This window comes from Malus sylvestris, chromosome 12 (assembly GCF_916048215.2).
Source record: "Malus sylvestris chromosome 12, drMalSylv7.2, whole genome shotgun sequence".
Taxonomy (NCBI): Eukaryota; Viridiplantae; Streptophyta; class Magnoliopsida; order Rosales; family Rosaceae; genus Malus; species Malus sylvestris.
Genome location: NC_062271.1, coordinates 24,945,569 through 24,958,370, shown reverse-complemented (window position 1 = coordinate 24,958,370; position 12,802 = coordinate 24,945,569). Strand labels below are relative to the sequence as shown.

At 35.6% G+C, this 12,802-nt stretch overlaps 1 protein-coding gene and 1 long non-coding RNA gene across 3 annotated transcripts; one reads left to right on the top strand and one right to left on the bottom strand.

Annotated features, from left to right (window-relative positions):
- Positions 1-3,188: 3,188 nt before the first annotated feature.
- On the bottom strand, positions 3,189-8,338 carry LOC126593121 (TATA-box-binding protein 1-like). 2 transcript variants are annotated; one of them, XM_050259007.1, is made up of 9 exons: positions 8,025-8,338; positions 7,304-7,391; positions 6,882-6,953; positions 5,844-5,894; positions 5,393-5,437; positions 5,188-5,280; positions 3,829-3,972; positions 3,652-3,731; positions 3,189-3,496 (listed from the first exon to the last, which is right to left on the bottom strand). In XM_050259007.1, the coding sequence occupies exons 1-8, from the start codon at positions 8,102-8,104 to the stop codon at positions 3,654-3,656; spliced, it is 651 nt and encodes a 216-aa protein (XP_050114964.1). In that variant the 5' UTR covers positions 8,105-8,338; the 3' UTR covers positions 3,189-3,496; positions 3,652-3,653. The 2 variants fall into 2 exon arrangements, with proteins under 2 accessions (XP_050114964.1, XP_050114965.1); XM_050259008.1 differs by having other exon boundaries at positions 3,189-3,486.
- A 2,801-nt stretch (positions 8,339-11,139) lies between these two features.
- On the top strand, positions 11,140-12,271 carry LOC126593130 (uncharacterized). Its single transcript, XR_007612886.1, has 2 exons — positions 11,140-11,498; positions 11,583-12,271. It is a non-coding gene; the product is annotated as an uncharacterized LOC126593130 (long non-coding RNA).
- Positions 12,272-12,802: the final 531 nt, after the last annotated feature.

Below are 12,802 nucleotides of genomic sequence, written 5' to 3'. Positions count from 1 at the left end.
TAAACTATAATTCAACATGTACAAGCCCAATGGAAAGGGACACTGTAGATTTGGATTACCATTCTTAGGCTCCACTTGGTGAGATTATATCAGATAATATAGCTAGGGAGGTGATTTCTGCAAATCATTTTCTTATAATGTGCACACGTATTTATTTATGACATTTGAATCGAATAAACCAATGAAAAATCTAGGAAGACAAAAATAAACAACGGAAGATAAAATGAGTATGCTGAAATTATTTCCATAACATACATGCATTAGAAACATTGATTGGATATTATGAGAGCATAACTTTAGAGATCATATTTCTTATGCTCTACGTGGAAGATGTTCGAAGCATGAAGGTCTCTAGACTCTCTACCAACAAAACGTTGGCGGTATTCGAACACGTAATGCATACTCGTTTTTCTTTGCCTTGTCATTGATCTACGTAGTACGTACTTGTTGATGACTGTCATGGATTTTTCCTGCTTTGGAGGCCACAAAAAAAGGGATCTTCGTATTCGGATCATTATTATATGAATTAATCTCTCAATAACGTGATATACCATTCATTAGTTTTGTAACCCCTCTCGTTATCTTCTTCATGGACTAATTAGGATTAAGAAAATCCACCAAGATGTTGACGTATATATTGTACTGGATGCTTCACAGGGTACGTATATGCTTTGCAAAAGGCCTCAGATATCGTTGCAAAATTGTGTTTAATTAATTATACATTAAATTAAAGCATGGAGCTTTAATTTATTGAAGATCTATATTTCGCAATTGATTTTTTGAAGTTTTGTATTTGAACCATGTGATGAATACAATAATCCATGACAAAACCCTATTACATGTTCATCGTGGTTCATGACTTAATTAGGTTTGAAGTCTAGCAGTCCAAACAGCACAGCAATACATGAAGCATTGCAACGTAATTGGGAAATTATATGCTCTTCATGCATCATGGTTAACTATCGTGATCTAATTAAGACATGGTGGTTTAGAGCCGACTTTCATAATCCTATCAGTTGACGGAAAAGAAAAAAAAAAGATATGCCAAATCATATATTAGGCACATCTATATCCATGCAGATTGTTAATCTATCTCCTAATTCACACGCTAGTTAATATAATTATCTTTGTCACATATGCAATAAAAGCATTCCCACATGCTGCAAATTGGATAATTGTGGCAATATGGGGGGAGGAGTATTATATTCATTTTCATACTTGTCCTCAAGTAGATAAAAATTGCTTCTTGATGCCCGGAAATAATGTTTGCTGCTCAAAAGAAACTAATCTCTGGTATCCAATCAAAGAAAAGGGCCATCTAATCAGTCAACAAGTAAAACAAGTTTAGAGTACATGGTCTTGGTCAAGGCCTTCCCTATCCCAAAGGCTTAAGTTATCCTCAAGTATTGATTTGAAGGAACAAATGCAGAAGACAAAACTGATGCTCAGTAAAATATTAGGTTTTCATTAAGTTGGGACAAGTTTTCACCTAACAAATTCTGCGCTTGTCGTTATTATTTGATCTTATTTTCTTATTGCCTCGTGTTAGATCAAGTGTCTGAGTGCTGTCCATAACAACTATGTGTGGGATCATATTTTAATACGATCGACGGCCAGGGAAGTTCAGAATGCATGCATGATCGAAAGTAAACGTGATGGTCTTTATCAAAGTGATGAAATGGGAAGTCTCTCTGGTGATGTTTGTATTGCAGCACTTGCTTGATATTTTAAATTAATTCTTAAAATATACCAGAAGCGACAATACATGGTTCAACAGGTCAAATGTGCTGAACAGTGTATTAGAAGTTTTGAACATTGCATGAAATTAAGCATCAATTCACATGTTAGTTAATCTCATTATCTTGCTAGATTATTATACTCATCTTCACACTTGTCCTCAAGTAGATAAGAGATAAATCATGACGCCGGGAAATAATGTTTGCTGATCAAAAGATACTAAGCTCTGATATTCAATCAAAGAACAAGCCATCTAATCAGTCAATAGATAAAACAAGTTTAGAGTACATGTTCTTGGTCAAACCCTTCCCTATCCAAAAGGCTTCAATTATCCTCAAGTATTGATTTGAAGCATAAAATGCAATGCAGAAAGACAAAACTGATGCTGAGTAAAATATTACGGCTAGGTCAAGTTTTCGCCTAACAAATTATGCGCTTGTTAGTATTAATTGATCTTATTTTCTTATTGCCTCATGTATCCGATCAAGTGTGTGAATGTTGTCCATAAAAATGGTGTGTGATAGATACGTATATATGATGATGGATGCCATCAGAGTTTTGAATGGTCCATCATCAAAGACATGAAATGGGAAGTCTCTGTAGGGGTGACGTTTTGTATTGTAGTTTTTGGTTAATATTTTAACTAGTTCTTAAAATATATCAGCAGCAGGAACACATGGTTGAACAAGTCAATGCGATGAACAGTATGCTCTTTAGAACACATTGAATTATTGAATATTTGCGCATAATTCCCATGAACTTTATTGTTCACGTCAAGGAATCACACATTACTTAGTTGATTTTTCAATTTCAAGCACACCGATGACACATTTACTTACATGAGATGATCATAAAATTATCTACGTTTACTTAAACATCAGTATTGACATCATTATTCTAATTCCCTGATTTCTCATGCATTTACTAACACATGTAAAGAAAAAAAAAATGTTATGTTAAAATTCGTAATTAAATACCTAAAATGAAATATCAAGCATGCATACACCCTTTTATTAATTATTTATCAGTCATTTTCTAATTCAGATATCATCCTTCAACTTCTTTCGATCAAACCTACCAGAACTTGTTGCCGTCGGACCCTTCACTCACTGAAAATATCATATTTGTAATTAACGTGTACGCATTGAAATGGGTAATTCCCATGTCTGTTGCTTTTACTTTTTCAATCAACCACGTCAATCCAAATTCTACGGCAATCTTCTTGAACACCTTACTAACTTGAGTGTCAGATTATTTTTTCTAGGAACAGGGCTTCTGCGGTAGGGAAACATGGTGTCATGCTTCTCAACATGGATCGAAGATTATTTATCGGAGAATCCGAAAGATGATGATGGTATTATTATTAGGGAATCAGAGATTAGAATGGTTGATACAATGTAAACTTTATATGCTTGGAAGCTGGTAAGAGGAAAATTGCAAAAACACGCGAGTATAAAACTATTATGTTTCATTTCAAATTACAATTAATTTGAACAATGTGAAAAAAAGATCATATATCTTTGTAATGACCATAATTGTGCTAAGTTGCCAAAAAAATTTAAGAATTAAACGCGTACGCCTAAACCGCCAAATCCGCAAAATTGCCGAATATTGGTTTGGTTTGCTTTCAGGTGAAACAGGTCCAAATCGAACCATTAACCCTTTCAGCAACTGACCAGAGATGAGCAAAAATGTTGAAGCAGACATTGCCAACCAACAGCACCGGAGCTACGTTGCGAGACGTGTCTACTGGAAACAGCTTACATATGCAAGTATGAACGAAAAGAGAGAAGAAAGTAAATATGAGGAAGCAATTAGCAATACGGTGCTATAGAAACATCCAAAAGTTAAGATTTCATCAAGCAACACAATTTTTACTTATTTTATATATTTTTGGTCGTAAAGAAGGCGCACCATTACTGTTGCTGGACCTTCCTGAACTCTGTAAGGACAGGGTACATGTTCTCGAACGCCTTATATGTGTCCTCTCTCACCTAAGACATCAAATTAAACATAACATTAACAACAAATGTCTATCTGCAAATGCAGGAGAACTGAAACAAGAGGTGCACAATAAAAACAGCAAATCACCTTTGCACCAGTAATAACAATTTTCCCCGACACAAATATAAGAAGAACAACATTCTTCTTCTTCTTTGGCAGCTCCAACTCCTGTGGCTCCTTCTGCTCCATCTTCATGCGATATATCAGCCCTGGGAAAATTTCTGGCTCATACTGCAACAACATAACACAAGATAATGTCAGTTCTTGAAATAGCGACTACGGAGCATACCAACAACAACAACAACAAAGCCTTATCCCACTAAGTGGACTATGGAGCATACCAGCCAGTACAAATTTTTCAAAAGTCAATTAGAAACAAAGGAAAAGGACTTATTGTGAACCTTCTTTTTCTTCACCAAACTAAAGAATCCCAACTACAGAATTTCAAAAATGCTCCCACACCCAAAGCAATACTGTAATCCCGAAACACACTCAATTTTTCAGCTTGTTAGACCTATGTGCATTTAGTCCAAATTTCTTACTGCAAAAATCTGTTTGGCCCCTATGATTCATGTATAGGGCACATACACTGTCCTATCATAATGTTGGCTCAAAATAAGCGTTGTTTCTAGGATTCATGTGTTTTTTTTTTCTGGTCTGATATGTATTGGGTATATATTGGTTTGGGAGTCATGAATTACATTTCGTAGTCGCTAGTAGAAATTTATAAATAGGCTTGTAAACCTTAATTTTGGGACATTAAGTAACTAGCAGAAATGTCCAGCAAGCATTTGCTCGTCTCTAGGATGTGTGATGCCTAAGATCTCTAAAAGTGATTCCTAGACGCTTACTGGTAAGATTCCATTAGTTTTTAAGCCGTCTTGTAAATTTCTCTTCTCATCCTTGAATGTCCTTGTTGCACAGTTGCACTTTTACCTATCAACAATTTACAGCACACAGATTCTCGTCTAGTTTTTATCCCTTTGTTGTTAATTGTTACTATTATCCTTCATTTTTATACTTATATTCACACTTATCAAGAATGAAAAGAGTATAAATGACATTTTATACATTCTGGCAAGGAATGTTTGCTTAACAACATTATAGATGAATTGGGTCACCGATTCAATATATATCAAAATGCACCTAGAATGCTAATGCCCACACAAAAGACGTTGAACTCATTAATTATGAGCAACTAAAATCAAAATTTCAAAATGCAAAGGTAATAATCTCATGTCCTTGATCATAAAATATAAACACCTAAATCGCCAACCACACACTAAAATGATCATCCCAAGAGTAGAACAACATGGACACCAGATCATGAATGAAACTTAAATCAAATCTCAATGGAGAAAAATTATGAAAACATAAACAAAAACAGAAAAAGCTTAAAAATCATGTCAATTACAAACAATTATGGGACAGATAGTTCCAACTTACACTTGAAAAGGCACCATGGGAGTATGCAAGGCCCTCAAGTCTTATTGGGAATTTAACGTCACAGGACGCAACAATATTTCTAATCTCGAATCTCTGAAATTCACAAAAACATGTATTAAGGAAATAATCAAAAGTGTAATATAAAGGACTTATTCCAAATGGCTTTAAACGAGAGGCAGAGAGAGTGAGAGACAGATATATATACCTGAAACTTAACAGCAAACCCAAGCTTTTGGATGATTCGAGCATACTGGGAACCAAAAATATTCAAGTCAGATGAAAGAAGTTCCACAGTATGTCCTTGCAACCTAATTAAGATTCACTAATCTAATTACATAAAACAATAATTATGTAAAGGATAATCATTGACTAATAACTGTGTAATCATTGACTAATAACTGTGTAATCATTGACTACAAAACCACACCCACTCGTGATTGTGACCATTAACAAAGGCCAAATGATTTCAGTCACTGACTCAGGGTACTTAAGGTCGATACCAAAATTTTTAAACCACTCCAAAACATGGGTAAAAGTCCATTGTCACTCTACTCCTGCCTTAAAATGCCTAAAAACGCATAAAGACATGAAATCTCCCAAATATATAGCGCTATGTTTCATTATCATAGTAACATCTGTAAGCATGCAACATTTACCTTCCTTGCTGCTAGTTTTGACTGCTCTTCACTTTTCGCACCTGTGCATACCTGAAGTACCAGAGAGATTAAATCTCTTAACCAGAGGCAAAAATGGTATGATGGGTGCATAACTCAAATACATTACAAATAAGGGAGGAGGGAAAAGGGAGGGGGCTTTATCATGTTCAAATGGCCATGAAAATGTAATGCAGTAATCAACCAAGGTTTTGATGTGAGTAAATTTTTAAAACCCAGTTTTGGTTGCAGAAGTGCTGGATGCAAAAACAGGAGTTTATGGCAACAACGCACAACTGTCCATGGCTTCCAATAAAAGAAGATAACGTATACATAATTTCAGAAAGTAACAAGTAATTCAATTCCAAGTCTAACACGTACACACGCCATTTGAAATGAAAATCATAAAAGGATCACTCCATCTCCAAAATATCATGTTAACCTGAGCATCAACATTTGTCAATTTAAGATTCAAGGTACTGTACATCTTGAACAAACAAATGCAATTCAGACGACCAGAACTGGTATTAAACATACACAGCGATTTAGATTTCATAATCAAAATAAGCAACCAAACAATGGTCCCTTTTGGGGATATTCTATAAGTTAAACATTTATCATTACTTCACGACTAAGACAATAAACTATAGTGAGAGAAGGCCAAAATGAATTACTAAGACTTAGCATGACAATTGCCATGCTCATGTACGAAGGGATACAAATCATACAATTACAAACACATCTGCAAATTCACAATCATGTATGAACTAGATCCATAGCCATGTCAACAGATACTAGCACAATCAACTGGAGTATGATAAGCAAAAACATATCAAGTAAGATAAATCGTTCCATCAGATCTCACAAGGTAGTATGGATTTAAGAACAAAGACATTTACGACCAAAGGTGGAACCGAACAGGATGCAAGGAGATTCAAAAGCATGCCAGTTCCAAAAATGTAACCAAAAAAAACAGGAACAGATGAAATGAAATCATCCAGTTGTCAACAAGTAAAATGGAAGAAATTTTTAATAGCTCACCATATTTCCAGAGGCAAATATCAAAGCTGTAGTTTTTGGTTCCGTTATTCTCATAATGACCGCGGCAAAACGCTGCAGGACCATTCAATAACTAAGAAGTTAGGATTCAGTTAGAAGTCACATTGAGATAGATCCATGTGTTTGTTTCAGACGGGGAAGAGAGAGAGAGAGAGAGAGAGAGAGAGAGAGAGAGAGAGAAACCCAACCAAGATTCCACCAATTTTATAAGATACTTGGAATCACTGAATTCTCAACTCAGCTAAAGTAGCCAGCCCTTAATTAAGGTATCAGTCAACCGACAATAGCATCACATCCAACTACTACTTCCTAAAGAACCCAGTATAACATATTTCGGAAGAGTGAGCTAGAACCAGTTAACAGTCAATACACTACTGAAATTAATTATACATACTCTTGCATACCTTGGGATTGTACTCTGCATTCCGAGCTTGCAACACAATTTGCTTGAGATCCAGCTTGCAACCCAAAAAAGCTGTAGATACAATATTACTACAAACACAACCAGAACAGAAGGATTACTAGACTTCTTATTAAGCACAAAATACTCCAGCTTGTAAATAATGCAATCACTATAAAAGAATAAGAAAATAAATTAAGATTAAAAAATGCATATCATGAACTAATGAATACCAAACTTGGTGGATTTCATTACCGAACTGGCCCGCAATAAAGAAAGTTACTCTTTTCGTGCAAGCAAGTTTTGATGACAAGTTTTAGCCATGGCTTCATTTACAATAACAGAGATCACTATCAAATGAAATCTTTCATTGACGGCCATCTAATTCATTTCTACCCTAAATTCGACTTCAACCAGAAAAATCAAAAGAATTTCAATCCCTTCAAGAACCCAAAAACAACATCTTGGAGATATAAATGAATAAGTATACACTAGAACTTTAAATCCTCTTTTCCCTTTAGGAAACCAGAACCCTGTAACCCCCATAAACCCACAAACGGATATTCCTAGCATAAAACCAAGAAAACCAATAACATTCAAACGGTTTAGAGCATTTACCCTGCACCCGCGGTCCTGGGTTCAGTCCCCCCTCCCCAAAAATACCCAGAATCCAGAATTAGAACAACCACATAACAAATGAGTGAGAGAGAGAGAGAGAGAGATACTGAATAGTGGGAACAATGCCAGAGGGGTGAATGGAAAGATCCACAGGCTGCTTATCTTCAGATCCACCTTGTTCTTCCATTCCCTGTATTTTGGACCGGCGATTGTTTAAATTGTATTATACAGAAGAAGAAAAATTGAATCTTATTAAGGGTTTCTTGTGTTGCTGCCTCAAATTCTTCGACGTTTCTTGGCGGGCAAATTGGAATTTGGGGACGGAAGTTTTCAAATTAGGGTTTTTTTTATAGTTTTTGATGGAAGAAAATTGTGAACGATGGCGGGCTTTTGTTTGGGTTTAGGACTTCCAGTCACTCTTCCGTTTTACATTTGGGAACATATACATATACGGCGGTGTCGTTTTAGTAAATTAATGAAATAAAATAAGGTCTTCGGTGACAAAAGCCGAAAATTGATTATTATTCGGCCAATCCTTCCGAATGTTTATTCAAAATTTGACCAGAGTATGCCGAAAGGTTCTCAAAATTAACAAAAATGTGTGAGCAGTAAAAATGAATGTGAATAACACTATCCTTTTAATTATCATCTCTCTCTCAAGCCACTCTTTTGTAATAATTACCTGCATACGTAGTATGTGGTCTCATTCTAGCTAATATTCATGGCAAGTTGAATACAAGTCTCGCATCGAGAAATTGAGAAAATAAAATAAAATATATATGTGTATAGTTGCACTCCTGAATTTCTAATAACATCGAGGCCCTTTAAGAAAAACTTTACACCTCTTAAACTACATATGGTCAAATTGAGAATAATATGCTAGACCTTTTGGCTCATCTCTCTAAAACTTTAACATGGCATGTCGACCCACTTCTAATAAGAAAACAAAGAATTGGCACATGATCAATTAATTAGCCTCCTAATTGACTTGATTCTTAATATTTCAGCCTTATTTACAGTGAAACTTAGCGTCGCATAAATAGTAAAAGAATGCAGATCGAGAGAAGCTGGATGATCTCAGTTGTTCACTTCAACAAGCTCAGCTAATTAGTGGTGGTGCTCGCTGCTCATGAAGTCAAGTAGTGCTCGTATCCCAGGGCATTGGATTAGCGTCAGATTGAAACTTGAGAATCCCTTCAGCTATGATGCACGTATACTTCACTTTGGTCGTGTATCCCCTATGCGAGATTTTGTCGGATACGATACTCGTCTGATAATGTCATGGTCAACAAATATGGCTTTGTCTTGATGGATACGCGTATTTCATATGAGAGATACTTTTACACTTTCAGATAAGAAATTAAAAAGAAAAACTTAATATGAGACATAGCTTAAACTGAAATCTGATCAATACAAAGAACTTGAATTTGAATTTGGATGATGAAATCGAATTCTTGTTTGTCCAAACTTGTTTTAAATTATATATTTTTAATTGATGTGTATATGGTGTACTGTATCCTATTTTTTAGAGATTGTTTGTATTGCCATGTCGTATCGTCACCGCATCCATACTTGTATCCGTATCCGTGTTTCATAGCCCCTCAATTTGGAGAATAAAACAAGTGTCGAGATGATGATGACGATGAAGATTTCGGGGATGACAATGCTTGCAGTATTTCTATAACCATTCGAGAGGCGGCAATCTTCCCAAAGGAGGCAAAGCTTCGTTAAGTTCTGCAATGACACCAACCAATTCGGAGACAACGCAGCCCCTTGACAACTTCCTTTTACTAGGCAAGTTAAATTTGGATTTGGGTTGTAGGTGGCATCAATGTTTCTTCACTGTTTTTTGGCTTGGGCCAATACTCCAAGTGAGAACATAGAGAACAATTGAAAACTAGCTCTAGGCTAATGACAGAATGCTTTGAGTTTAGTGACAAGGGTACTCAGATTTTTGCAATATTGGAAAACATCAAATGGGATGGACCCTCAACAGCAAACATTAAGAGCATCTCCACCGACTTTATTGCCTTTGCAATTGGGTCAAATTGCCTCCAACCCAAAAAAAACTCCTCCACGGTCCAAAATTGGAGAGGCAATTGCTTCAAGGGCTGATTGCACCTTGCAATAATTACACGGGCTTCTGCCCTTTCAACTGACAGAGGGGGTGGGGGGCCTCACCCATGTGACAGCCAGCCCAGCCCAGCCCACAGATAACAGCACGATTATGTTTGTTCGTAATGCTATATTTTGATATGTAATTAAAGTTAAATGATTGGAGCTAAATACTGAATTTATTTTCAAAGATCAAACTTACTAAGTACATAATTACAAGGCACAAAACATAATATATATATATATATATATATTGTAAACACGAAAATTCCTGAAACAAACGAGACAAGAACACGTTTATAAAATAATATTTTGTATTGATGATTTAGGGGTTACAATCTCTTCTACAAATTTAGCATCTGATTCTATCTTTGTAATTGGTAGATTTGATGTTGTTGATCCAAAGGGCCGTCGAGACTTGATCTTGGGATAAACAGTTGTGCGGATTTGTTGACGTCGTTGATCCAAATGGCCGTCGAGGCTTAATCTAGGGATGAACGAATGATGAATGATGAACAATTTCTTCAAGGGCTGTTGGGGCTTGATTTTGAATGAGGATTTGACGAAGAACGAAGAGAGCTTTCTTGATCCTTCGGGATTTGCTTGGGAGCTTTGGAGTTTCAAAGTTTCAAGGTTGTGGTGTGAGGTGAATTGGTTATGAATTGGTTCCCCCAATGAATGCCTTGGCTTCCTATTTATAGGAATTCCAAAACTTGATTTTTGGGTTTAAATAATCAGATGAAATAAATTATTTCTGCCAAGCATTGACACGTGTCATGTTTGATGACTTTTCTGATGATTCTCGATTTTTTTGTTGAGTCACATGCTATGTGTAAAATTTATGTGACACGTGAACGTTGAAATTCTAATTATTGATCAACATTTATTTTACCAAAATTTCGATGTTTATATATATATATAATTTATAATATATATATATATATATATATATATATATATATATATATATATGGGGATAGTAATTGTCTTTGCCCTTTCTTCTTCCAAACATGGACTTGCATACAAACAATTATTGTTTAGAGTGAATAGTAAGAGCAATTTTATTGCTCTTGCCCTCCAATTGCCCTTTCCTCCACTAACAAGCGCAACAAGTGGCAAACTCTTTTCTTTACAACTTCCTTACCCAGAGCTTCAAACACTCGAGTGTTAAGGTTTTTCCCATTGTATTCTATTAGAATGATTCACTAGTATTGTTAAGTTGGACGTGGAAAGCTAGGGTTTCATCATTGTCTTCAATTACCATGAAGGGGCTTATAAGCACCCTACAAGGAGGAGTATTAATTGAATGCTATATTATTTAGACGTGGCTTGTTTTGGAGCAATTAAATATAGGGTTTGGAGTTGTCGAACCTACATCGCATGGAATTGGCAGGAGTAGATTATTTTTTGGAATTGAAATTCTCTCCAAATCTTCAAGTCCGAAGTCTGCGGACCCATAGATCCAGGTCATTTATTTAAAATTTTACAGTTCATTCCACTAGTCCGTTTTAACAAACTGAGAGTGCCAATATCTCTCTTTCTTTGAACAGCCCAAGTTTTTGGATTCGCTCTGTGAGAACATGGTGGGATCCAAGACGAAGAGAAGACGACAAAGACGAAGCATGAGAACATGGTGGGATCCAAGTTTTGGTGCGGCAGTGATTTTAATGGTGATGCGATGAGGCGGTGGTGTGGTGCGGCAGAGAATCACACCCATGAATTAAACAGGGATTATTTTGAATATCAATGAAATCACACCCTCTATCTTTCCCACCCAGAATTTTTTGAATATCAATTAAACTGGGATTATTCTAAGTGTGATTTCATGGTGGGTTCTAACTTTTCAAAATTACATCTGGGTGTGATTCCTGCCAATTTAATTTCAAGTTTTGGGATCCAAGGTTTAATTTTGGTTGTTCATGGTGATTTTAATGGTGATGCGATGTGGGGGTGATATGGTTTGCAGCCAGAGATGTGGAAACATAGGGAAAAGATGGTTGAGAAGGTGAAGGAAGCATAATTGTTGCACTTATTTTATCATACCTTTATTTATTTGTTTTGTGGTGGGCTTGTTTTGTTTATATTATCAAGATAGAGGGCGTGTATAACGATTTCCATGAGACTTATTTGGATGACGAGTTTGTTTAGCAATTCTCATTTTAAAATGTATAATTAGTAGTAGAATTTAGAAACTTGTCAAACTGAATAAAGTGTAGCATTTACTTAAGCATTTTACTTAGATTTTGGGAGAGAGAGAGAGAGAGAGCAAGAAAGAAGTCATCACCATTTTTTTGGTTTAAAAACGGGACTAAAAGCAAGAGCCCAACACAAACCTACTCAATAATAGATTTAGACCGGAACATCCCAAGTCGGCTCTCACGGAGAGAAGTCACCATTTCAATGGGGTTCTCATGTCTTTGCTCCAATACAAAATTAAAAAATAAAAATAAATAAAATTGAATATTTATAAAGTATTTGTTGAACATGAGTCCAGAAGTGTGATTACATATTGTTGTTTGTGATTTGGTGGACATAAACTTGTATTATTTATGGAACTTCTCAAAACTAAACCAAAATAACTCACACTATTTTTGGAACTACTGCAAAATAACTCATATTATTTCTAAAACTATAGCAAAATAACCCACACTATTTCTGGGACTGAACCAAAATAACTCACATTATTTCTGGATTGGAACAAACCGAACATTATTTCTGAAACTATAGTAAAATAACCACACCATTTCTGAAATTGAACCAATATGACTCA